Below are 24911 nucleotides of genomic sequence, written 5' to 3' on the forward strand. Positions count from 1 at the left end.
AACAAATTATGTGAATGCAAACTTGCTGACAATGTAGTTTAGAAAGTTGTATTTTGCTCGTGTTTTGCAAAAGCTTATCACATCTCGCTGCCGTAAGAATTTTCATTCGTTGACCGGTGACCTGGAAGTGTTGCAAAATGGGAGTGGTTAACTTAAGGCCAGAGTAATGGAAGACACATTCGTCCACGACCGAATTTGAGATTTTTTGATATTTATCAACACTAAGATGTATTCTTTCACTCGAAACTGATAAAATACAACTTGCCAATATTTATTCGTATTTTTGCTTGATTGATTTCACTCTTTTGAACTCTAAAAAGTCACATGGCTCAACACAGCTTAGTAAATCGGCGGAAATAATGAGTCAGAAATGCGCGAATCGCGAATATTGTGATTACGCCACGATTCGCGTCAAGCGTGACGCCGGCACAGCTCTGCTGTAGATATCCAACGCAGTCAAGGCGCATTCGGTACATGTTGTTAACGCCAGCAAATGTGATGTAAACAAAACAAAAATTTGTAGTGAAAAAGCCACTTAGATTTTTTAATCATTTTGGATTTTGGCGCACTAAAACCAGACATTATAGATTCATTGGTGCAAAAAGATGCATATTCAGGCCATGCATTTTAAGGCGCGCGAGTGCGATCGCGCGCATAGAGCCCACCTTAAATCACTTTACCGAAAGTGCGATTTATAAGCGCACCTTGTCACCTGAAGGAGTTTCCAAAGTTGCAGCCTTCAAATTCAGCCTTCAAATTCATCCCGTAATATTCTTCACATGCATAAAATATGTAACGAAAATAGTACTGATGACCGTGTTCCTATAACGTAATTAAAAAAGTCAAATGTACTGTCAGGTCGTAGTTCACAAGCAGGTCAACAATGAAAAGGTCAATTTGCGATTCGCTGATAACCGCGGTGTTTCCATGCCGTAGGTTTCAAGTCTAGTGAAAACTGAAGCTCCATTACATGGTACCAACACACATGATTGGCACTTGTTCGCGCAAATTTTGACGACTTTCTAGTGAATTTGAAAGTGGCGATTTCGAACTGATTTTTCGAAACTACTCTCCAAATATCTAACTAACAGAGTTTAACGGTGAGTTAAATTGTGCACACGGTGAATAAATGTAGTTTTTTGTACATAAAAATGTTTGGTTAGATGAGATTGGAGGGGTGCCTTGCGCAAAAAGTGAGTGAAGTGGCACTTTGTGTAGTACGAATTTGGCGACTTTTGCAATTGGTGAATATAGTAAACATGTTTTACGGGCGTGGTTTGCATAGTAATTGTTGGGGAGGGGCTATGGGGTTTATGATTATGTACGAAATAATAAATAATTTTATGTATTTAAGCAGTGTATTTATGTTTTATTTAGGCCCTTGGTTTTTTTTTTTCTTTACTTTTTCTTTCCTTTTTTCCTTTTCTTTCTCCTTCCCTTTTTTCTCCTTTTCTTTTTTCTTTCTTTTTTCTTTCTTACTCCCTTCCCTGTCTTTCTGTACATTGTAGTCCCACATTCAACACCAATGCTTCTTATCTGAATATCAAGTGCAATAATTCAAATAGCCCACCTAAACTTCTTACCGAGTGCAAATGATAGCACACCTAAAATCCTCACCGAGTGCAATTAACAGCACACCTGTAGCTCGCCTGACTATTTCCAGGAGTGCGATTTGTAGCACACCTGCTGTTTTTCAAAATTCATGCCCTGCATATTTAGACCATGCACCAGATACAGCTTTTACAAGCGTGAAAGTCTTACCGTTTTAAAATATACAGACGTTTTGTGCATTATTTTGACATTTTTTACTAAAACGTCGATTTCTCAGAGTTCATTTTTGACAATATTGCACGATTTTTGTGACAAGATAACTCGAAAAATATGCAAGCAAAAGGTAAACTTTTTGCACTATCGCTTAGAGCACACCAAAGTCTGGGGACGGTTTTCTCATTTTTTCAAAATATTTGTTTTGAACAAAATATACACCATTATGTGCAATTTTTGCTTAATAGAGTGACAAAATTGCTTTTTTCACATGTTTTTGCAATATTTCAAAAATAAGACTAATTTCAAAAAAATAAAAAACCTTCCCTAAGTTCATGTCTCTTCTCCATGAAAAACTAACTAAAATATTTTTACTCCGAACGGATTTTTTTTTAAGTTGTCACAAAAAAATTGGGGTAAAAAGTGTATTTTTGTGATTTTCTCAAAAACTCAATACTTTTGAACAAATCTGACGTCACTATGGGATTCCTTGACTCATTTCCTTTCCAAAAATGTATAGTTTTATATACTTTGGACATACAATTCAAAAATAATGATGCTCGAAAAGGTCCATGTTCTCTCCCATTACTCTGCCCTTAAATGTGAAAGGTCAATAACTCATGTGCTGATTGGTCCATTGGTCAATAATGATGCTAAAATATTAATTTATGCACGATGAAGGTTTAGAAATTTTCATGATTTTTAGGATCATTGCAAACACCAATTTGGTAAGCTTATAATCACTCATTTTTTTGAAATTTGTTGAACATTGCATCCAGCAATACAAAAATGCGTCTGGACGCAAGAATTCGCGTCCAGCGGGAGCCTTGCCTTATTGACACCTTTCCATAAATAATAATTGGTGTTTTAGCTGTCATTTGATACCAAATTTACTATCAAATCTATTTTTATTCCAATGATACATGAAAAAAACTAATGACCAGAGTGATGTCGAGATTGTGATTTTAGATGTCGAGTTCAAAGCACATGCCCCCATCATTAGGTCTGGCAGTTTATTGTTTCAACTATTTTACAGAATGATATATTTTTTATTTATTATGCCTCCACCGTGAGGCATACTGTTTTTGCAATGTCCGTGCTTCCGTCCGGATGCGATATCTCGGCATGGATGTGCGGATTGACTTCAGATTTTCAGGATAGGTGGGTCATGGTCAAAAACTCTGGCTACTTTTTTTTGGGTGAGGTTCAAGGTCATATGTACTGAGGTAAAAGGTCATTTGAGGTCAGAGGGCCCATTTTCCTTATTTACCTCTTTTCTCGGAGACTAGGGGTCGCACGTTCCTCAAACTTGGTGGGTGGGTGCATCTTGACCCAGACAGAACAAGTTTGTATTGGTTAATGGGTCAAGGTCTCCTGAGGTCATGCAGGGGTCATCTGAGGTCAAATTCGCAAAAATAGTACAAAAAAAGGTACAGTCAACATTTAGAGCCAAATTTTTGGAAGGTCATTTTGGGGTCATCTGGGGTCACCCAGGGGTCATATGAGGTCAAATTAGTAAAAACTCGTATGGGCATGAAACTTGGAGGGTACAGTCAACATTCAGAGCCTAATTTTTGGAGGTCATTTTGGGGTCACCCAGGGGTCATCTGAGGTCAAATTAGTAAAAACTGTTGTATGGGCATGAAATTTGGTGGGTACAGTCAATATTGACCTTTTCGGTAAATCCCATAACCCTTTGCGAGTACACCCGAGAACTCGTCATTTGACGTCCACGCCGATCTCGCGCCGATGCGCACATCGCTTATCGAACATCGTTACTGCGCATTGCAAGTCGGTGTGACGTCAAATGACGAGTTCTCAGGTGTACTCGCAAAGGGGTATGGGATTTACCGAAAAGGCGAATTCAGAGCCAAATTTTTGGAAGGTCATTTTGGGGTCATCAGAGGTCATCCAGGGGTCATTTGAGGTCAAATTAGTAAAACTGTCGATGGGCATGAAACTTGGTGGGTACAGTCAACATTTAGAGCCAATTTTTGGAAGGTCATTTTGGGGTCATCTGAGGTCAAATTAGTAAAACTATCGTATGGGCATGAAACTTGGTGGGTACAGTCAACATTTAGAGCCAAATTTTGGAAGGTCATTTTGGGGTCACCAGAGGTCATCTGAGGTCAATTTAGTAAAAACTACACATTTTTGGAAGGTCATTTTGGGGTCATCCGAGGTCATCCAGGGGTCATTTGAGGTCAAATTACTAAAAATTATCATATGGGCATGAAACTTGGTGGGTACAGTCAACATTTAGAGCCAATTTTTGGAAGGTCATTTTGGGGTCATCAGGGGTCATCTGAGGTCAAATTAGAAAAACTATCGTATGGGCATGAAACTTGGTGGGTAAAGTCAACATTCAATCACCATTTTATTAATTAACTAATCATAATTGAAACTGAAATAATTTTAACCTATTTTATTTCTTGGTATGGAAAGAGTATTAATTACACTTTGAAATGATACCAGATTTATCACTGTATGACAAGTATTATGGAAAATGTGACATCATAAACATCACTGAAAGCGGAAAAGTGTTACTCCCCCTCCAAATTAGGTGTCCCAACTCATGGCGCATGACCCTCTATTTATTTGGCAAAGGGTGAATTCCCTGGTTTATTTTCCCCGCTTTATTTTGTTCAGTAAATTTTGACAGACCCGACTATCTGCAATTGAATGTTTCATCAGTGTGATATTTACACAGCACTGAGAATGAATGGCTTGTGAAGCTCATTTCCTGTGTCGCACAAAATAATATTTGTAGCGATACATACTGAGCATGATTTGTTCCTTGCTAGAGTGGTAGTCTCATTTGCAATTAAAATTTGGTTTGGCTTTATTAGGGCCGGCGGGCGGCGGCGGCGCCGTTTTTGATGTCGATACATGTACATTTGTGTTCCGAAAAAATACCAGGACTTTTTTTTTCTTCATGATTTTAGGAATATTTTACAAATTTTAACCTAAAAATATCTAACACTGTCGGCAATTTCAGCAATTTCCAAGATGGCTGTCTTCATAGCGAGCATGTAGCGATAAAGTGTACAATTTACACCGGAAAACAAGGCAAAATACTGCCAAAAGTATGACCCCTGAAGGCAAATAAATTGGTGAAATAGTAGATGTAAAAGTTGAGGCCGGCCAGCCCTCGAATTAAGGATCTGAAGGGGCACAGCAACTTTTTTAGGGCAAGTTTTTTTTGTTTTTCCATTTTTATTTGCCTGTACTTGGGCCTGGTGGAAGGGAAAAAAGAACATGTGCAGACATGGTCCACCAGACCCCATCTTAATTACGGTAACCAAGATAGATGCAAAGATACAATCAGATTATGACAATAAGATTTTTTAGGGCAAGTTGATAATTGCCTTGGATTTTAACTGAAAAGGCAAGGCAGCACAGCAGGTTGTAATATTTCAAGAGGGGCACCATGGCAACTGTTGAAAATTTGAGAAGGGCACCAAGGCAATTTCTCAAAAGTGAAGAAAACACACACAAACATAGATAGATGATTTTATAATGAAGGGGCAGGGCTGGGGCACCGGCAGCAACTTCATTAGAGGGCACAGCAAGTGACTGCCTTGGGTAAAGATCATATTTTGAGGGCATTGCGGCAGTGGGGATGGGCACCCACGGCAAAATGCCATGGGTGCTGTGGGTTAATTCGAGGGCTGATGCCGGCCTTAGGCTTTATCATTTCATAGCCTACAAACCTCTACACTGGAGAACTGAGTGGCTTGGCTAGGAAATATCTCGTTCTCCTGCAGCAATACAAACTAGGTTCATCTTTTTTCATACAGCGGGTACATGTAGACAGTAGAAGGCCTAGAAATTGGTGGCAGTTTGGGCGAATCCATTTGGATTCTCTCTAGAGAATTTTGCCAGAAACATTGATTCACGCAAATCTACCTCCTGCTCTCGCTGCACAATGATTGAAAAAAATACTGCCCTCGTACAGTCTGATTTAGTCATCCAAGATGGCGGCTTTGGCGAACAAAAGATCGGCCCGCAACCGATGGCTGTTTTTGCTGTTAAAATGCCCTCTCAAATCAGTATTATAGTACCGGTACAAATTATTAATGTTTAAAAGTAAATTATCCCATAATGGGTGTTCAATTGCTTAAAAAACAAAGTATAAATAGTCAAACCGGGAATCAAACTTGGTACCTATTTTTTATGCCTCCACCGGAGGTATTATGTTTCCTGGTTGTCTGTCCGTCCGTCCGAGCTTGCCAGTGCAATTTCTCGGAACTGGTAAGGCCTATACTAATGCAATTTGGTGGAGGGGTAGCAATTGGCGATCTCCAAATTTTAGGTTTTCGTCGCAAAATATGGTGATTGAGTATGGTACCTAAAAATTTGCATAATTTATGCATATCAAGCAAAATAACCTTGTGCACAGATTATCTGGAGATCTGTACGAGTTACATGTATACAGTGAGTGATGAAACTTGGCGAAGAGTAGCGCAGCCAGAGGTTGTTGACCTGATTTGCTTTTCAGCGCAAAATTTGTGTAATGGGGTCATCTGGGGTCAAATCGCCATATATTGTTGCAGGTTCATGAAATTTGGTGGGAACATACTGTCAGGTACCGCGTGAGCAAACTCAAAATAGCGCAAACAGCGCGAAAGCGCACCAAAAGAAACTTCCCGCGTAAGATAAGCGATGTCGCCAGGTCTGTACGCTGTACCGGCGTCAGCTGAATTCGAGTACGCTTAGAGGGCACAGGCATGGAAAATTCTAATCTGTGTATTAATAATCTAAGGGTTGGAACGACTACTGTTGGAAGAAGAAAATGTCAAGGTCATTTTGGGGTCATCTGGGGTCAAATCGCCATAGATTGTTGCAGGTTCATGAAATTTTGTGGGGACGACCACTGAAACAGGCAAAAATGTCAAGGTCATTTTGGGGTCATCTGGGGTCAAATCGCCATGTAGACTGCTGCAGGTTCATGAAATTTGGTGGGAACAGCCACCTGCTTAAGGCAAATAATGTGACGGTCATTTTGGGGTCAAGTGAAATTGCACCGGTTAAAATGATGGGCGTCAAGGTGGAAGCATTGCGACCGACGCTTTGGGTCGAGAACCGCGAAATTCTAGTTTCTTTCTGTAAACTGCCAATGCATTAGGCATATGGATTCGCCCAGTTGATGTTTTACGAGAATCTTTGCTCGAATCGATTCGCATCCGATTTCTGAGCCTGAGTAGTTTTATGACGATTCCCAACACAAATTTTTTTTTTAAAGTTACCCCCGGTACCGGTATTTATTTTTTCGGTTTTGTGTAATGTCCCTGGACCTAGAGCTAAATGCTAGGATCATTCATGGTTGACTTATTCATTTTTTTTTTTAATTTGGGTAATCCGTGAATGGAATTTGTATCCGGGTAGGGAAAAAACGGGCGGGTACCCGAATATCCGGGCTTGAGTCACTGCCTTAGTCGGTGATTAAACTTTTGCCAAGTCATACCCAATGTGTAGGTTTGAATGTAATAAGGGCAAAAAAGGGGTATGTCTTGGCTTCTCACATGCAGAGGTTTAATTTTTTTTATTTTTGCACATTTTGTCAATGTTTTTATTTTTTGATAGAAAGGATTAAAATAATTTAAATGTAATTTATAAAAAAGAAAATTCTCAGTAAAAAGCCAACTTGACTTATTGTAGCATTTTAGAAAATTGGATTTACCAATCAATTAATTTGTGGCTTCATTTGGTCTTTTGCAAAATTGAAAAGGAAGGTTTTTCACGGTCAAGGCTATGGTCAAGGCCTGCATCCCCCAATTCCTTGATGCATCCTTCAAATCTCATCAGTGATGAATTGGTCATGTGTTGTTGAACTCTCAGCTTGTGTACAATTGTGATGCAGCACATCAAAAGGGGGAACTTTGCAGTGAAGTGCCTTTCAATACATGTATATAGTTTAAATTTGACACAAAAATAAGAAAATTTGGGATGCTTTTTCAATTAAAAAATATGGATGCCTTAATATTAATATATATAATTAGCAAATGTGGTGTCATTTCATTTGAAAGCTTGCAAAATGCTTTCATTTGAAGCAAAAATACTGAACTCAAAATTGACCTCACCTGCAAAGTCCCCCTTTCGATACATGTGCTGATCACATTTATGGGTATGTTTTACACTATTTACACATTGATTGTGATTGCTGTAAAAAAAACTACTTCCTTTTTTAGTTCTGGGTATTTTATTTGACTGGGCATCTGTCATCCCATGTCGCATCTCATCTCAAGCAGTATGGAAAACTGATTTGTGTGTAGCAGGATTAAAACTGATCTGAAATTTACTCAATTTTACCTGGCCAGGATAAAAATAGATGTCTTGCACACCCAAACCTGGATACAAGAAATTTGCATAAATGCAAGGGACGCAAGTACTGCTTGATGCTCTGCGGTAGTTACGAGAGAGAAATGATGGTGAAGCATCAAGTGATACTACTAAGTGACGTCAGTAAGTTGACTGCAGTTAAACGATTGTATGTAGTAAGCAAATAGCAAGGTCATTCAGAGAATCCCAGGTAGTACAAGTGCAAGACAATGATAAGCCAGTCTTTATGTAAAACTATCATCTCGCGCGGAACAAGATAATTGTTTGTCAGTTTTACTGCAGAGGTTGTTGGCTTATGTGATCAAAATTGATGGTGCTCATCTTTGCTCCTGCACTGGAGTACTGGACTGATGCAATAAAGAATTCATGGTTTTTCTGCATCTGCCATAGATCATGGAAGACGAAAATACCGATAATACAACATGGGAAAGGGGCAGCAGGCTCAGTCCAGAACACATTTGGTTTTGACATCTGTTCCAAATATTTATCTTTAATACTTATTTAGTTTCCTCAAAATGTGAATTCAGATATTTCTGAAAAATATGTTATAAAAGCTTGATGAGCTTTCTTTAATCTTTAGAGACCATTTTACTGTCCATAGTACTTAAAATTAAAATGTGGAAAAATGTCGGTTCTGGTATTTAGAAATACAGTAGTTCATCAAATACTTGTGACAATTTCTATTTTGGGCAAAGACATGAACTGATATGACATCAAGCTATTTTTTCTGTAACTTGTACAAGAATGTGATGAAGTACATGTATTGAGTTGGCTACCTAGTAATAACCTAAAGGAAGGGAGATAAGGAGGATTTGATTGTGATTTCATTGAGGGTTGAGTATTCAGTATGATGTAAAGGGTGTTAAAGTTAGCCCAAAATCATGAATAAAAAAAGTAAAGAAAGACAGCCAGGAAAAAACTGCTGAACATGCTGCCAGTACTTATCCACTTGAGTGTGAAAGACAATCCTCTTCTAAAACACCTTTGATAGAGACCGGAACTCTGTGTCGCGAATTCCAAAATGGTTTCCTTTTTTTGCTGTAAGAAAATTTTGACAATGACGCTACCTGACATACTTGTGATAAACATTGCAAAGAAATGTGTAGTAACTTACTAATAATCAAGACTTACAAGTCTGCGAGGAGTATTTATTATTTTGACAAGTCTGGGAACATCTCTTCACTTAAATAAATATTTGCATAGATCAAGTTCAATATTAAGCCTGAGACAAATTCACAAAATATCAGCATGAACTCTGATCTGATTTCTCCTTTATTAGATAGACAGCGCATAAAATAATATCAATATTTTAAATCTATTTTTGAGGCATTTAACAATATTATTTGGTATCCTTTTCATTTTTGGCTCTTAGCGGAGCTAGTGAGCCTTAGTCATTGTAGTCAGTGAGGACTGTATTTTTGCTACAAATTTTGGCCACTTGCGTTCTTGCTTTTTATGCTAAGGTTTCTTTTGTTAATGATATTTGGCTTTGAAATTACATTCCAAGGTTTGCTTAGTTATTTAGCAATCGATTGCACTCCTTTAGAAGTGAATTTGGGGTGGGGAAAGTACTTATTTTGAAGTGAGAAAAGTCAAAAGTCGCCATGAGAAACAAGTCATTTCTATCGCTTTGCTTGGTTCCCTGTATGCGCTAGAGATTATTTTGGTCTGAGTAATTTAAGTTGTGAGATCATGGCGGAATTGACGGATTGCACTATTTTTCTTTGGGAAAGTGACCTTTTATCATGAATTTTTGCGGTGATCTCACATGGATAGAAACGTGATTGGATGATTCCTTTGTCCAGATTGTTTATTGAGTTCTCGGAGTTTTGTTACCATGGGACAACACTTCAAAATATTTAGAGACCAGCGGCGTAGTAATTTAATTAAATGAACGCTAAATAACCAAAGTTGACAAAAAAATTCAGCCCGAATCGCAGGTCAAATAATCGAAAAGTCGCCCAATTTTTTTTTTACCCTTTGTATTCTATGGGGCAGGAAATTGTCCCGGGAAAATCTTCAAAAGTCGCCTAATTGGGTTATCAAATCGCTGGTTTGACAACCCTGAAAACAACGCCTCGACAGCCGAAGGTCACATCTGGCTATTCATTATCATTGTTTGTCTGGCACGCTTTCTACAGCGTGGGTTGGGAATTCTGCAAATCTGTAAAAATTACAATTTTGCGGAATATAGGGTGGGTTTCTAAAAAGCGGGTGAGCAATATATAATTATAAAGCGTAGGGGTAACGCTACCAATTGAAAAAAAAATATAATAAAGTAATTTGATGATCTGTTGAAAAACATTCATATTTTCTTCATAAATCTGGAAAGAAAATGTCAAAATTAATTTGCTGATGTTTTCAATTCATACGACGTCACCTGTAGTAGAATCGACGCCCGTGAGTTTTATGAATGAATATAATTTTCAGTCTCTACATCAGCCGCTTTGGCCCGGCTCGCTCACACTAGAAGTGGAGCGATCCGAACCACAGCGGCCGTGTAGAGAGTATAGACTGACGATTCAGGATCTCACAGGTATCTCAGCCTTTTGCCCATTTGCCCATGTGTTACTTTATGATAAACAATCTAAAGTCGTATCTTTTCGATGCAGTTGCAGTGATGCAGTTTTGCCAACATTTAATATGTCGCAAATGTTTCAGATGAATAAGAAAATCATGAGTGTTTGATAGATGAGGATAAATTCTGCATCAATTCGGATTCTGAAATGGATTGATGGCGCAGATAATGATAAATGGACCCGGAAGTGACTGTATGAAACGCCGATGTTCAGTCTTCCGAATTTGATAAAGTAATGCTGTAAACAATCTAAAGTCGTATCTTTTCGAAAGATGATTGCAGTTTTGCCAATATTATGTCGCAAATGTTTCAGATGAATAAGAAAATCATGAGTGTTTGATAGATGAGGATAAATTCTGCATCAATTTGGATTCTGAAATGGATTGATGGCGCAGATAGTGATAAATGGACCCGAAGTGACTGTATAAAACGGCGATAGCGCCGATGTTCAGTCTTCCGAATTTGATAAAGTAATGCTGTAAGCTTTGGTCACAAACACTGCATAAGGGTGGGGGTTCAATTTTTGATAAAAAGGGTGTCTGTCTAAAAGTGTGGGGAAATATAAATGGAGGGGTTTGACCCCTGACAAACGCTCAAATTTGTAGCTGCTACAACTGATCATCACTATTTAATTCACTAGAATCTGTTTGTTTGTCTGTGTCTGCCTCTTCTCTCAGAGACTAGTGTAGTAGTAGGTCGTTCACGTAGTGATTCCGTTGTCCCGCTGGCCTACAAAACTTAGATTGCATGGCGATCGGAGTGTTATCGTCAGAGCACTAGCATAGTAGGGGAAGCATGTTCCTCAAACTTGGTGGGTGGATGCATCATTAGTACAACAAGTCACACATACAATATTTTCTCAATTCAATTTTATCCTTTCTGGGTATGACTGATTTTGTTACCGTAAAATTTGTGTCAATTCCCGATATCACATAATAGTACCGTACACTATAAATGCACCACATTTTGTAGGCTCCAATTGCTGATTACATAAATGAGAACAACTGGTATTAAACCAGCGGCACTGTGCAGTACCGGTCTGTTATTCAATTGCGTTGTGTGTGGGTTATGTGTATTTTATGTGTAAAATGCCTATGCGGCGCGGTGATCCACCCAAAAACAAAATCATCGATAGATCCCTGGTACTAGGTGCATCTTGACCCCAGCATAAGTTTGTATTGGTTAGTGGGTCAAGGTCACCTGAGGTCATCCAGGGGTCATCTGAGGTCAAATTTGCAAAAAACTGTTGTAGGGGCATGAAACCGTGGGTACAGTCAACATTTGGAGTCAAATTTCGGAAGGTCATCCGGGTCACCCAGGGGTCATCTGAGGTCAAATTACTAAAAACTCGTATGGGCATGAAACTTGGTGGGTACAGTCAACATTTAAAGTCAAATTTTGGGAAGATACTAAAAAGTGTCGTATGGGCATGAAACTAGGTGGGTACAGTCAACATTTGGAGTCAAATTTTGGGAAGGTCATTTTGAGGTCATCCGGGGTCACCTGAGGTCAAATTACTAAAACTGTCGTATGGACATGAAACTTGGTGGGTACAGTCAACATTTGGAATCAACATTTTGGGAAGGTCATTTTGGGGTCACCCAGGGGTCATCTGAGGTCATATTACTAAAAACTGTTGTATGAACATGAAACTGGATACAGTCAACATTTGGAGCCAAATTTTGTGGGGTCGCATGTTCCTCGAACTTGGTGGGTGCATCTTGACCCCAGGCAGAACAAGTTTGTATTGGTTAGTGGGTCAAGGTCACCTGAGGTCAAATTAGCAAAAACTGTCATATGGGCATGAAACTTGGTGGGTACAGTCAACATTTGGAGTCAAATTTTTGGAAGGTCATTTCAGGGTCAACCGGTGTCACCCAGGGGTCATCTGAGGTAAAATTGCTAAAAATGTTGTATGGGCATTGGTGGGCACGGCCAACATTTGGAGCCTAATTTTGTAGGGTCGCACAGAACAAGTTTGTATTGGATAGTGGGTCACGGTCACAAATTTAACAATCCCCCCTCCTGGTTCAACTAAAAATTTCAGGTTCCCCCCTCAAGACCACAAAATAATTTTGTGTTCCCCTAAATTACCCATTCCCCCCCTGCCATAAATAACGATCGCTCCCTAACCAGCGGCACTGTGCAGTACCGGTCTGTTATTCAATTGCGTTGTGTGTGGGTTATGTGTATTTTATGTGTAAAATGCCTATGCGGCTAGGTGATCCACCCAAAAAACAAAATCATCGTATAGATCCCTGGTACTAGGTGCATCTTGACCCCAGCATAAGTTTGTATTGGTTAGTGGGTCAAGGTCACCTGAGGTCATCCAGGGGTCATCTGAGGTCAAATTTGCAAAAACTGTTGTAGGGGCATGAAACCGTGGGTACAGTCAACATTTGGAGTCAAATTTCGGAAGGTCATCCGGGTCACCCAGGGGTCATCTGAGGTCAAATTACTAAAACTCAGATGGGCATGAAACTTGGTGGGTACAGTCAACATTTAAAGTCAAATTTTGGGAGGATACTAAATATTTTCGTATCGGCATGAAACTAGGTGGGTACAGTCAACATTTGGAGTCAAATTTTGGGAAGGTCATTTTGAGGTCATCCGGGGTCACCTGAGGTCAAATTACTAAAACTGTCGATGGACATGAAACTTGGTGGGTACAGTCAACATTTGGAATCAACATTTTGGGAGGGTCATTTTGGGGTCACCCAGGGGTCATCTGAGGTCATATTACTAAATATCTGTTGTATGAACATGAAACTGGATACAGTCAACATTTGGAGCCAAATTTTGTGGGGTCGCATGTTCCTCGAACTTGGTGGGTGCATCTTGACCCCAGGCAGAACAAGTTTGTATTGGTTAGTGGGTCAAGGTCACCTGAGGTCAAATTAGCAAAAACTGTCATATGGGCATGAAACTTGGTGGGTACAGTCAACATTTGAGTCAAATTTTTGGAAGGTCATTTCAGGGTCAACCGGTGTCACCCAGGGTCATCTGAGGTAAAATTGCAAAAATGTTGTATGGGCATTGGTGGGCACGGCCAACATTTGGAGCCTAATTTTGTAGGGTCGCACAGAACAAGTTTGTATTGGATAGTGGGTCACGGTCACCAGAGGTCATCCAGGGGTCATCTGAAGTCAAATTAGCAAAAACTGTCGTATGGGCATGAAACTTGGTGGGTACAGTCAACATTTAGAACCAAATTTTTGGAAGCTCATTTCGAGTCAGCCAGGGGTCACCTGAGGTCAAATTACTAAAACTGTCGATGGGCATGAAACTTGGTGGGTACAGTCAACATTTGAAGTCAAATTTTTGGAAGGTCATTTCGGGGTCATCTGAGGTCACCATTTAGAGCAAAATTTTGGGAGGTCATTTCGGGTCGCTCTGAGGTCAATTTAGATGAATTCTAATAGTTGCCAAGGCTTTCTATAGTTGTTGAAAGCTTCAAATACTAAAAAAGGGATTTTAAAATTTTGCAGAACAAATTATTCTTGCTGGTTCAGTAGTAATTTGCACAATAATGAATTATTTTCAGATTTTGCAACTAATAGTAATGCGGCAAAAATAATAATGCGGAGGAGGAAGATTGACCACCGCATCGAGTTTCAAGGACCGTATTGAATATTTGTGGGGAATTTTTCAAACTGAAGGTTTAAAAAATTGACCGACCTACCAACCTGTTGCGCATTCGACTCCAAGAACAATTGCTTTCCCACAAAAAAAGCGTAGAGCCACAGCGCCATTGGTGCTCTTGTTGTGTAGTATAGGACCACCAAACTAATCATCCTCATAAATTGCTACCATGCAGAGAAAAGTACCATATCATCATCTTGTAATTGAGTAGGTGTGGAGGAGGTGGCATGTGTGCTGGTGAAGATGCACGTGACGCCTGAAGTACCAGTACAACTAGAATGAATAATTTTATTGTATAGTATGAGCCAAAATAGCCTCATTGCTAGTGCCACAGTTGAACCTCCAATTAAAGTCATGTTAAAATGACCTCAAGTTTGAGAGCATCAGAGGTCATTGAATTGACTGTACAAACATTGGGGTTACAGAACTGTAGGCGGCAGAAACTGTAGTAGTTTACATATTAGTCATTATTATCAACATAAATTGTTGTCCAGTCAGGCTGGTATGGACGTAATGACCTATTGTTTGTTACTTGGTGATTTCTAGAGGCGGAGTCAAATCGTGTTCTGCTCACATTTTGAGTTACACCAGGCGTAAACTTGCGCTAACATTGATAAAAATTTCACACCTAGCTTACTCCCAGCACTACACTGACAAGTTAAGCATTAACTTCTGGTAGGTGAAAACATTTGCTACCACTTCCGACGTTTCTGTGACCGTTACCAACCACAAGAAATGTTATTTCTTTACTAATGACCAAAAAAAGGTCAAACTTCACCGGGTGTCAGACGTAGCAACGTTCACATTGCAACATACGCCTGGCGGAAATTACACCTAGTTCGCTACTCCTGACTTGTGTCAGGAGTAAATTGTCGGATGTACGCCTAGTGGAACTTATGCTGTCCATCGTTCATACTGCCACTACTTCTGGCAGTGCCTACCGTTACTCCTAGCAACTTGCGCCGATCAAGTTCCGCCGGGCGATTTCGAACAATGTGAACACAGCTTATGTTAGCATTATGATGCAAATCCGCCTAGATCAGTTCTACAGTTTTAGTTTTTTCAGTTATCATTTCCACAGAATCCTGCCACACTAAATGACGAAATTCTACCTTTGAGACTGCATACATGTATAAGATAGTAGCAAATTCTACCTAATAGCGGCCTCTCCGCTAATAAGCAGTAAAGCACCCTTTGAAGAATTTGTGTATTGAGTGCCCCCTTTTCAGTTGTAAATATGCTGTTATTTTCGCGAATTGACATGCAGGCTCGAAAATAACAAGTGAAATACAGTTTTTAAGAAGTTGTAGTTCACAGTCACACTTCGACTATAACTTTTGCAAAATAAATAAAAATTGCAAATCATTTCATTTCATAATTTTAATAAGTACACCTGAATGACTGTTATGGTTACTTAAAGATTTTGAGATTGATGGATAATTCATAATTCCATCACATTCCCCCTCACCCATAGCTCATTGAAGCAATCTGTAGACCAATCTTCAGGGTCAGAAATTCGCAACCGAGTGCGAGAATCCTTTTGGATTCTCCCAGTGGAATTGTGCAAGAATCCATGGATTCTCGCCATATAACTTTGCATGGTAAATTGAAATATTTACGAGAATCCATTTAGATTCTTGCAATTTTGTTGACGAGAATCTTTGCGAGAATGGATTCTCGGATTCTCGCCGAATTTCTGACCCTGATCTTGATGTTTGTACACTGGTTATCGCCATTCTACAGTGTGCAACTGTGCATCATCTTTATTCAGATCCGTAACCCGAGTTTACCTAACATAATCAATGCTAACACAGACATGGATACTGCATTTATTCACACACTTGTTTGAGGCGACAAGGGAAAGTGTTAGTCGCTGAACTGCTTGAACAAATTTGTTGTTTTGCATTTGTGCATGTGTCAAAGAGAGCTGGCACTAAACACGGACCTCTGCGTGTGCTAGTTTGTAGATGAAGGATGTAGTCTGGTACAGTCCCGAGGCTGGGGGTACCTACTGAGCTTCTGGCAGGGGAACTGTAAGTCAAGGCCTATATGGGGCTCTGTTAATTGTCGTTTATTTTAGATTCTTTAGTTTTAGTTCTGAGTTACAGCATTACATTAAAAATGTGTTACTGTGGAAATTAGTCCGGACAGATATTCAGTACAATATGCATATATTCTGCTGTGAGATATTATTGGAATTGATTGGACTTAATTAGCCTCCAACTGGATTTGAGTGACTCACCAGATCAGTTCCAACTGCTCATTCATATTCGGGCGGCCGATGACACTAGTGCCAATTTATTGCAGTTGTGGAAATGATTTCACTGACCTGATTAAATACAGGTACATATTGACATTGATGGTCAGAGTGTTTGGTTCTAATTATATAGAGTTGATTGGCAATTAGGGCATTGGTGACTGGATGGTCATAATTAGGTAGTCATGATGAATGCATGTAGATGTATGTAGGATGGAAAAAGCAGAGGTATAGATACGTGTCAGAGTTGTGAAATAGATTGAAGAAATCCTTAAATTGTAAAATCAGTAAATACCCAACAAAAAACCAAGAAAGTACATGTCACTTGAAGCTGCACTGCATACAGATTTCTATACACTGACCGCTCTTAAATTTCGGAGCAATTTTATCAAAGGTCATATAATTCATAGGTTTGTGTGTGGACTGTATGCATGCATAGACCATAATGGTCTATGATGCATGTTATAATCCAGTTAAGGAATAGTATCACATTGTCCATATTTTGAACATTTATTATGCACATGGTTGTAACAAACAAGATAGTTCACAGAAATTTATTTTAAATTGGCACCTTAATACAAAATTGAATTGACAATGCTGTTCTAAACCATGATGATACCTGGGTTATGTACTTTCCAGTGTAGTTCCTTTTTGAAGAAAAAACAACCATCAGAACAGACTGAACTGTTAGGAATTGGACACAGACAGTTGCAGAACTATAGAATTAATAGAAATCATCAAAATTATGGTTTTACAATTTATTTATTTTGGTTGGAAATTTCCTGAAGAAAGGAAGAAAAATAAATATGTTTAAGAAATTGTGTGATGTTGCTCTATTTGTGGGATATCTTCCGGTGAAATTGAACACTTACTCCAGATCCACAAATATCTCCAGCCTACCAAATCATCTTGTATTCCCCCTCATGATTGTGTTCCATCCTATGTTCTGTTGTGTAGCATTGATAGGATAGGGAACAAGAGTACATATCTAGCAATATTTAGACATCTCGACTGCTGAGAGTCCAATGAGCTAGGGAGGCAACCACTTAGCATAATTAAAACTAGCCTACCTCTTGTCCCAATGTTACATCGCATGTAAATAATATGGGTTTGGTATTATGTTATACAAGACGGTGACATTTGATCAAATACCTCATCTGGTCACATTAATAATAATGCTACATGTGTATCCATGGGACTTGAATATTTGATATGAGATGTCAGGTGTTTATATGAGGTGATTCTGTAGAATGTTAATTTGGTACATTCAGTTGTAGTTAGGCTTGTGTTTTACTAATTGGCAAAAATTGAGCAGCAGGAACGAAATTATTAATATTTTGTTACAAATGTGATATGTGATGGCAGACTTGGCGTAGTTTACAGGATCCATCACTTCCATTTGAGAGAGCATCTTAAAGGGGCAGCTAGCACTACATGTATTCGTGAGCCAAAATAACATCATGCAGGCCTGGAAAAAAATGATCATTTCCCAGCAAGATAGATCTCTCCAACAAAGCAGGATTTCCCAGCATTTATGTATACCGTATTTCGTCAAATAGTCGCTCCCCCCTCAAATAAACGCCCCCCACCACTTTTTTCAACCAAGATGTTTCAAAAATTCTCCGATATTTCCATGCTATCTTGTGTAGTAAGCTTACCAAGTTGCTCACATGGTCAATAATAGCAGCAATAAATGGCGAAAATCTGCATCCGAAACCCGGAAGTGAACCAAAAGTCAGTGTCAAAAGGTCATAGTTCGTCATTTTAGCATGACTTTTAAGCTTACCTAATGATTTTAACAGGAATTTTCGTGCTAAAAATTTCAACCTAATAAACGCCCCCCCCCCCCCTTGGGAAAGTGTAACGCCCCCGGGGGCGCTTATTTGACGAAAAACAGTATCTTTATCCAAATGGCCAAATTGACCGGCAAGGATTGCCAAATTGCCTATTTTTTCCAGGCCTGAACATCATGCCTCATTGCTAAGTTCAATAACCAGTAACCACCATTCAACAATCATAATTCAAAAGCCAACCTCCAATTGGGGGAGTATGAAATTTAGTCACACTGTAAAGATCACACTATACGTATATATTGCGGTCAAAGAGCTTTGTACAGACAGATAAAGGTTTGAAATTCTAGTGTTTTTATGTTTTTTAAAGTACAGAATACTAACTTGTAGTTTCCCATTTTTCTTTTCATTTTCTTTTCTTTTAGAATTTGCTTAAAGAGTTCTTGATACTGGATAAAGCTAAGAGGGACAAAGAGTCCGACTCAGAGAGCCAAGTATTCTACCTAAAAATGAAGGGAGATTATTTCCGGTACCTTGCTGAGGTTGCATCTGGGGATACCAGAACTAGTAAGTAGCTTTAGCTGTTGTTATCCCACCCCACCTGGATGGATTTATATTACCCGTAGCTCATAAAATAGACATATTTTAAATTTACAAGAATATTAAATAGCGAGTGTCTGTGTATCCAAGGGGAACTGCCAACATAGTGTTTGTACAATGATTCGCACCCTCCACATTCTGCATTAAGTTGAGTTTGGTGCATGATCTTCAATTGGTGACATGACTAAAGTATACAAAATTTTGATTGGAAGACTAAACAATTCTTTCCGATTTCTGGAAATCTGAAACTAAGAGTTTAGTCTTCCCTTCAAGATTGGTGCTAATCCAAAACACTGGGCTCTTTCTATTCTAAAGCACATTTCCGTTTCGAAAACTTGACCTTGCTCACAAAAATTCATGAGGATGTTATGGAAAAAACAATATCAATGAAGCCAGACCAGGGTTCGATTTACTTTGAAAAACATTGTTTAGCAATTTTTAGCGAAAATAACATTTAGGTGATGTTCTTATTATTTGTTTACATTGCAAAACATTGCTATACAAGCTGATATTTGTGTAGCAGGTTGTCCAAAATGGGGAGCATTTTGCTCCACGACACAAGTTAAATTGAACCCTGGGCCAGACCTCAAGGAGCATTTTGCTCCACGACACAAGTTAAATCGAACCCTGAGCCAGACCTCAAATTCAACTGTAATATTAGGCATTTGCATTAAAGGCAAGGTTTAGGGAAATCATGAATTCCAACATTTTTGCAAATATCTCCAAAACCTTTCAATGATACAATCTCAAGTGAGTTTGTACTTATGTAGGGATATGTTGGCCATGTTATGAAGGTAATAAAACCGTTGCCATGGTAACCAAGCAGTCGCTATTGGCTTCTAGCCAATCACATTGAAAGTTGATTTTTTCCCTGTTTTTTTCGCAAATCACTTCATTTGTCCCAATAAAAGTATACTCCCATGGTGAGTCATGTTCCTGCGCACCTCCACTGATTTTCCCGTCAAAAAAATCCCAGTGGAATTCCCCGTGGGGGTCAAAGTGAAATTTTCGTTTTTTGGCCACAGATTCCATATTACTTACAAACTTTTTACGGGAAAATCAGCAGAGGTCATTTGTGATGTTCTTGAACGATTTGACACCATTCCAATATTTATTTGGACATGTACAATTTCAACCGTATGAAGGCAGTATCCAGGTTTAAAAATTACTATCTTCTTCTGTGCCAAAGATGAAAACGATCCATAGATCTTTAGTTTGCATTTAAAACCACCTTAATAAAAGTGTAATATAGGCCTGGCTGATGATAATCGACACATCCCACATCTTTTGAACATCGCATTATAATTTATATGCATGAGGCAACAAGGTTAACATTAAAAATTCCTCTCCCATGGTTACACAAAGTTTGCAGCACATACACATAGCATGTACCCAACAAAATATTTAACTCAAAGCCATGCCTGCCCTCCCCCTTTTGCATTCCTTACACTTCCCTAGATTGCTGCCCTCAGTTGGTCAAAGTTCAGGTTTTTCATCCAATTCAATTTTCAGTCATCACTAATAACAAGCATCTCACAATACAGTTGGTGGATGATGAAGGGTGTAGTCTAGAACACTCCCCCAAGTTCACCCATTCTGCTGCCATTTAATTTTTGTCAAGTGAACAATTCACTGTAGATATCGCGTAATCGTAGTGGGCTATTTCATTATAAATGACACGTTCACAAAAATGGCTTTTATCATATCTGGTTGATATAATTAGGGTGATAATGCAGTGTTATTAACTTAATTCTAAGTATGCCACAAACTACAAGCTACATGAGCATTTTTACAGAATTCTGTCTATTTTTTGTATAAAAAAATTGCCAAAAGGTACATTTTTAACCTAATTTTGGAGTCCCATTTCATTTTGCCCATGTATTCTGAATTAATTCTTTGAAAAATTAGGTACATTCTATGGCAATGTGCTTGTTGCAATGAAAATATAATATGTGTGGAACATCATGCAAGTTGAATGGTGAAAATTGGTGCAAAAATGTTAAAAGTCCGTAGATTCTTGCAAAATTGGCATTTTGCGTTAAATAAAAAAAAAAATGAGTGTCCTCTCCAATTCATGCCTCCATTTTTGTTAACATTAAAGAGGAAATATAAACCCTTACCCTACCTGTATAATCTGTGTTATATTACCAATTGATGGGACAGGGCACTGATTGAGGAATTCATTTATTTTACATACAGTAGACCACTTGTTCTTGATACCACAGTTCCGCGTTAAAATTTGTCCTCTCCAGAACTGAAGTTAATTACTAATTGTTGAAATAAGAAGGATTATATCATAGAATGTGAAATTTGTAGAGGAAGAGTGGTCTTCCTTCTACCAAGGTGGCACATGATTTGGTATTTGTTGCATTTTTGCAAGCCTGTATCCACGATTCTGTTTGCAATTTAACAAATGTCCTCTCCAGCACAATTATGTCATTTCCATGAATTGGTAAACAAACTAAAACATAAAAATTTCAAAGAGCCAAACCCACAAGAAATTTTTGCATTTTATTGCAAATTATGCTTACAAACCACTTTAGTGTTCAAATTATTGTCCAGTTGTTGAGAACACATATGATATTATTCTGCATTGAACTTCGTTAGCTAAAAATTGCAATATTCCTAATTTAACCAGAATATTAACCCTGTTTGTAGTGGATTTTAAATGCTGGGGATCTTTTATGCAATAATATTGATGCAATAATATTGATGCAGCTATTTCTAAAGTTAAAGTATGCTTTATTATGTGTTAAAAATGTGTCCTATCCAGAACAAATGACACAGGAGGGTCTTTTATTTTAGGTTTTCCATGACTAGTACAACAGATTGACGCAGAATACTCACTTATGCATCAGTGTAGCTATTGGGCAGGACAAAATGACTATTTCATGAATTTTTCATGTGAAGATAAAGTTTATCCTTAAAATATGTAGTAATTTTGCACCATGTATCTGGATTAGTATCAATTTACTAATTGTTTTATATTGAAACTGGCATATTTAAGACACTGAAGTGTAAAGGAACATACAACAATTATTACAGACTAAATATGAATAAGTATGAACCCAATGTTGGTTACATATACTCTTTCAAAGTTGTGTATTAAATTGTTTAAAAAAATGTCCCCTCCAGACGGCAGCTATGTTTTACACAGCAAAAATTCAATTTAATTTTTTAATGGTTCCTGAGGGTTTGACGCTCTAATATTTTGAGAATTATTGACACACCATCTGAACTTTGAAATGATAATGAATTTGCATGAAATAAATGAGTTTGAATTTTGACCCCTTTTGGGACTCAATGTTGTCATTTATAATGAAATAGCCCTAGTACTAGTAAATATGTCCACCAGTTCAGAATGCATGTATCTGGATGTGGTTTATAGATAGCTTTGAAAATCGAGAACAGCTGATGGCAGACTACTACTGTACAGCCCATGCTTAAATACACGTAGTATCATCGTAGTATGGACTGACAAAAAGGGAAGCTATATGAAATATATCTAGAGTACTGTAACCTGAGCAAGAGTCAAGTTGCTAGCTGGTATTTTTCATGACCCTTAATATTTTCACGTACACTGGTGTACCTTGCAAATTTGTTCCATAATTAGCACACACACAAATGAGACAACTGCAACATGACATTTTGCATACACGAAATTGAAAAATGTGCTGTGAAGTAATTTCTATGTTTACATTGCATCCAGTATATGTCAGGGGAGGCCAACCTATAAATTTGCAGGCTGCATGCTTGACGCCAACTCACGGGCTTGCAATGTGAAGCAACTTGCTTAAAATTTATTTTTCCACCGCAAGCTAACAAATTATCGCTACTGAATTCTGAGAACAAAGAGATACAATATAAATCTGTATCAAATAAATGTACGCTCCATCAGTGTTGTGTAAAAACACCACACCGATTTTGAACTATAAAAATACATTTGTAGGACATTGCCCACATGAATATAGGAATGTTATCGCTAATTTAAGCTAAAAGAACCATATTGCAAAATTATCTATAATTTTATGTTATTGCTTTTAAATATAAGGGTTTTTTTATCAACATTGACATGGTAGGGGACATGGCAGAATGGACTGCGCTCATTTATTAGTGTTGTTTGTCTTGGAAGTTTTATACATTTAAAAAAACAAACAGACCAAAATGATTCTTTTGCATTGTGGACCCCATGTTTGCGCTATGATTTAATTGTCTTGGAATTAATGTACTTGTGTGAGCAAGCTTTCGTTCTTATTTACACACTTGAAGCCAAAGCTGATATCGTAACATATAATCTGTCGAAAGCAATTCCACCAATTCTTCATTGAGACTATAGCGAGCACAAAAACTTAAAGCCTAACTTGAGTCGACTTCTGCAGCACGACCGATGACAGAAGTCGCAGTGAAAAAAAAGGGTGAGTATAGGTGTTACTTGTATCATAATTTCAAATAGGAAAAAAATGCTCGATTTGCAAATTTTAAAAACATGTAAATAATTGCAGTTGGCTTTATTTCATTTCACTTTTTTTTTTTATACTTTTTACGCTGCATTTTGTTTGTTGCGCTTGGAAAATTTTGCAATGTTAATTTTCCATTGCTTGACACTGTAGACTAGTGACTAACTTAGTCTCAATGCACTACAGTGTTTTTGTGTGCATTCACTTCGTATTGTGGTCAATTGTTTCTGTCCACTACCATGTCATGCTTGCTAGAATTTGGGCTGGCTATTAGTTTGAAAAAAATGTAATCACACATTACTGTGGCTTCAAAACAAATTGCGAGATCATAAACAAAAATGTTGGCCATCCCCATGGTTTGGTTGCAATGCATTGTATATACAGCACATATTAAGTCCACATATGGATTTCTTGGACATAACTATTTTATACGGGGTCCTCTCGCTATTCCGAAGGTCCGCCATTCCGAAGGTTCGCTATTCGAAGGTTCGCTTTTCGAACGTAATTTTACCATTCGCTATTCGAATGTAATTAAAAGTTCGCTATTCCGAAAAAACGGTTCTCTATTCCGAAGGTTCTCTATTCGAAAATTCCCAAAACACAAACAGGTTCTCTATTCCGAAAACAGAAAGGTTCTCTATTCCGAATATGAAAAAGGTTCTCTATTCCGAATAATAAAATATGGGTTCTCTATTTCGAAAGCGAATAAAGGTTCTTTATTCCAAACAAATCACCGTGTTCTCTACTCGAATATGAAAAAAGGTTCTCTATTCCGAATATGTTATATGCAGTGGAATTCGTAACATCATGGCTAACCGAAAAACTTTATTTGGTTTTTTAGGGCCTTTTCCTCCGTAATCAAACACATCATTCTGTCAAGGCTAGCACTAAAACTACAAAGGCCCCAGGGCCCATATGTGGTACACTAACGGGCCCTACCCCGTAGATTTATCCTTTGCCCATCTTGGCCCCAGAGGTCAAAGGTCACTGGCCCCAAGTTTCGAATGGAGAATCCTTTTTTCATATTCGGAATAGAGAACCGTTTTTAATTTTCGGAGTAGAGAACACGGTGGCTTATATCGGGATAAAGAACCTTCTTTCGTTTTCGGAATAGAGAACCCATTTTTTCATATTCGGAATAGAGAACCCTTTTTCATATTCTGATGGAGAACCTTTTCTGTTTTCGGAATAGAGAACCTTCGTAATAGAGAACCTTTTTAATTTTCGGAATAGTGAACCTTCGGAATAGAGGAACGGCGGAAGAGCGAACATTCGGGATGGCGGAGTTGGAGGTTTATACAGGTCTGCTTTATAAACTGGGTAGAATGTGATGACCCATTAGCGAATAAGAATGTTCAGGGGTATTAATTGATAACCCTAAAGCTGGTTGTCCATCATTGCTCTTCCTGACGTCTACACGTATTGTGATGCATGTGTGTTGTGTGTTTAGAAATTTGATTTTTGTAGCAAATTAGGTGATT

The 24911-nt window shown here is 38.3% G+C and overlaps 1 protein-coding gene across 2 annotated transcripts in view; it reads left to right on the top strand.

The window, feature by feature from the left end:
• The window catches only part of LOC140162826 (14-3-3 protein gamma-B-like), a 57489-nt gene that overhangs the window by 4448 nt on the left and 28130 nt on the right, over nucleotides 1-24911 (top strand). For both annotated transcript variants that reach the window (XM_072186127.1, XM_072186126.1), the window contains exon 3: nucleotides 18799-18940. In XM_072186127.1, the coding sequence (XP_072042228.1) occupies nucleotides 18799-18940 (142 nt within the window). The remainder of the gene's footprint in view (nucleotides 1-18798; nucleotides 18941-24911) is intronic.

This window comes from Amphiura filiformis, chromosome 10, assembly GCF_039555335.1.
Source record: "Amphiura filiformis chromosome 10, Afil_fr2py, whole genome shotgun sequence".
Lineage (NCBI taxonomy): Eukaryota > Metazoa > Echinodermata > Ophiuroidea > Amphilepidida > Amphiuridae > Amphiura > Amphiura filiformis.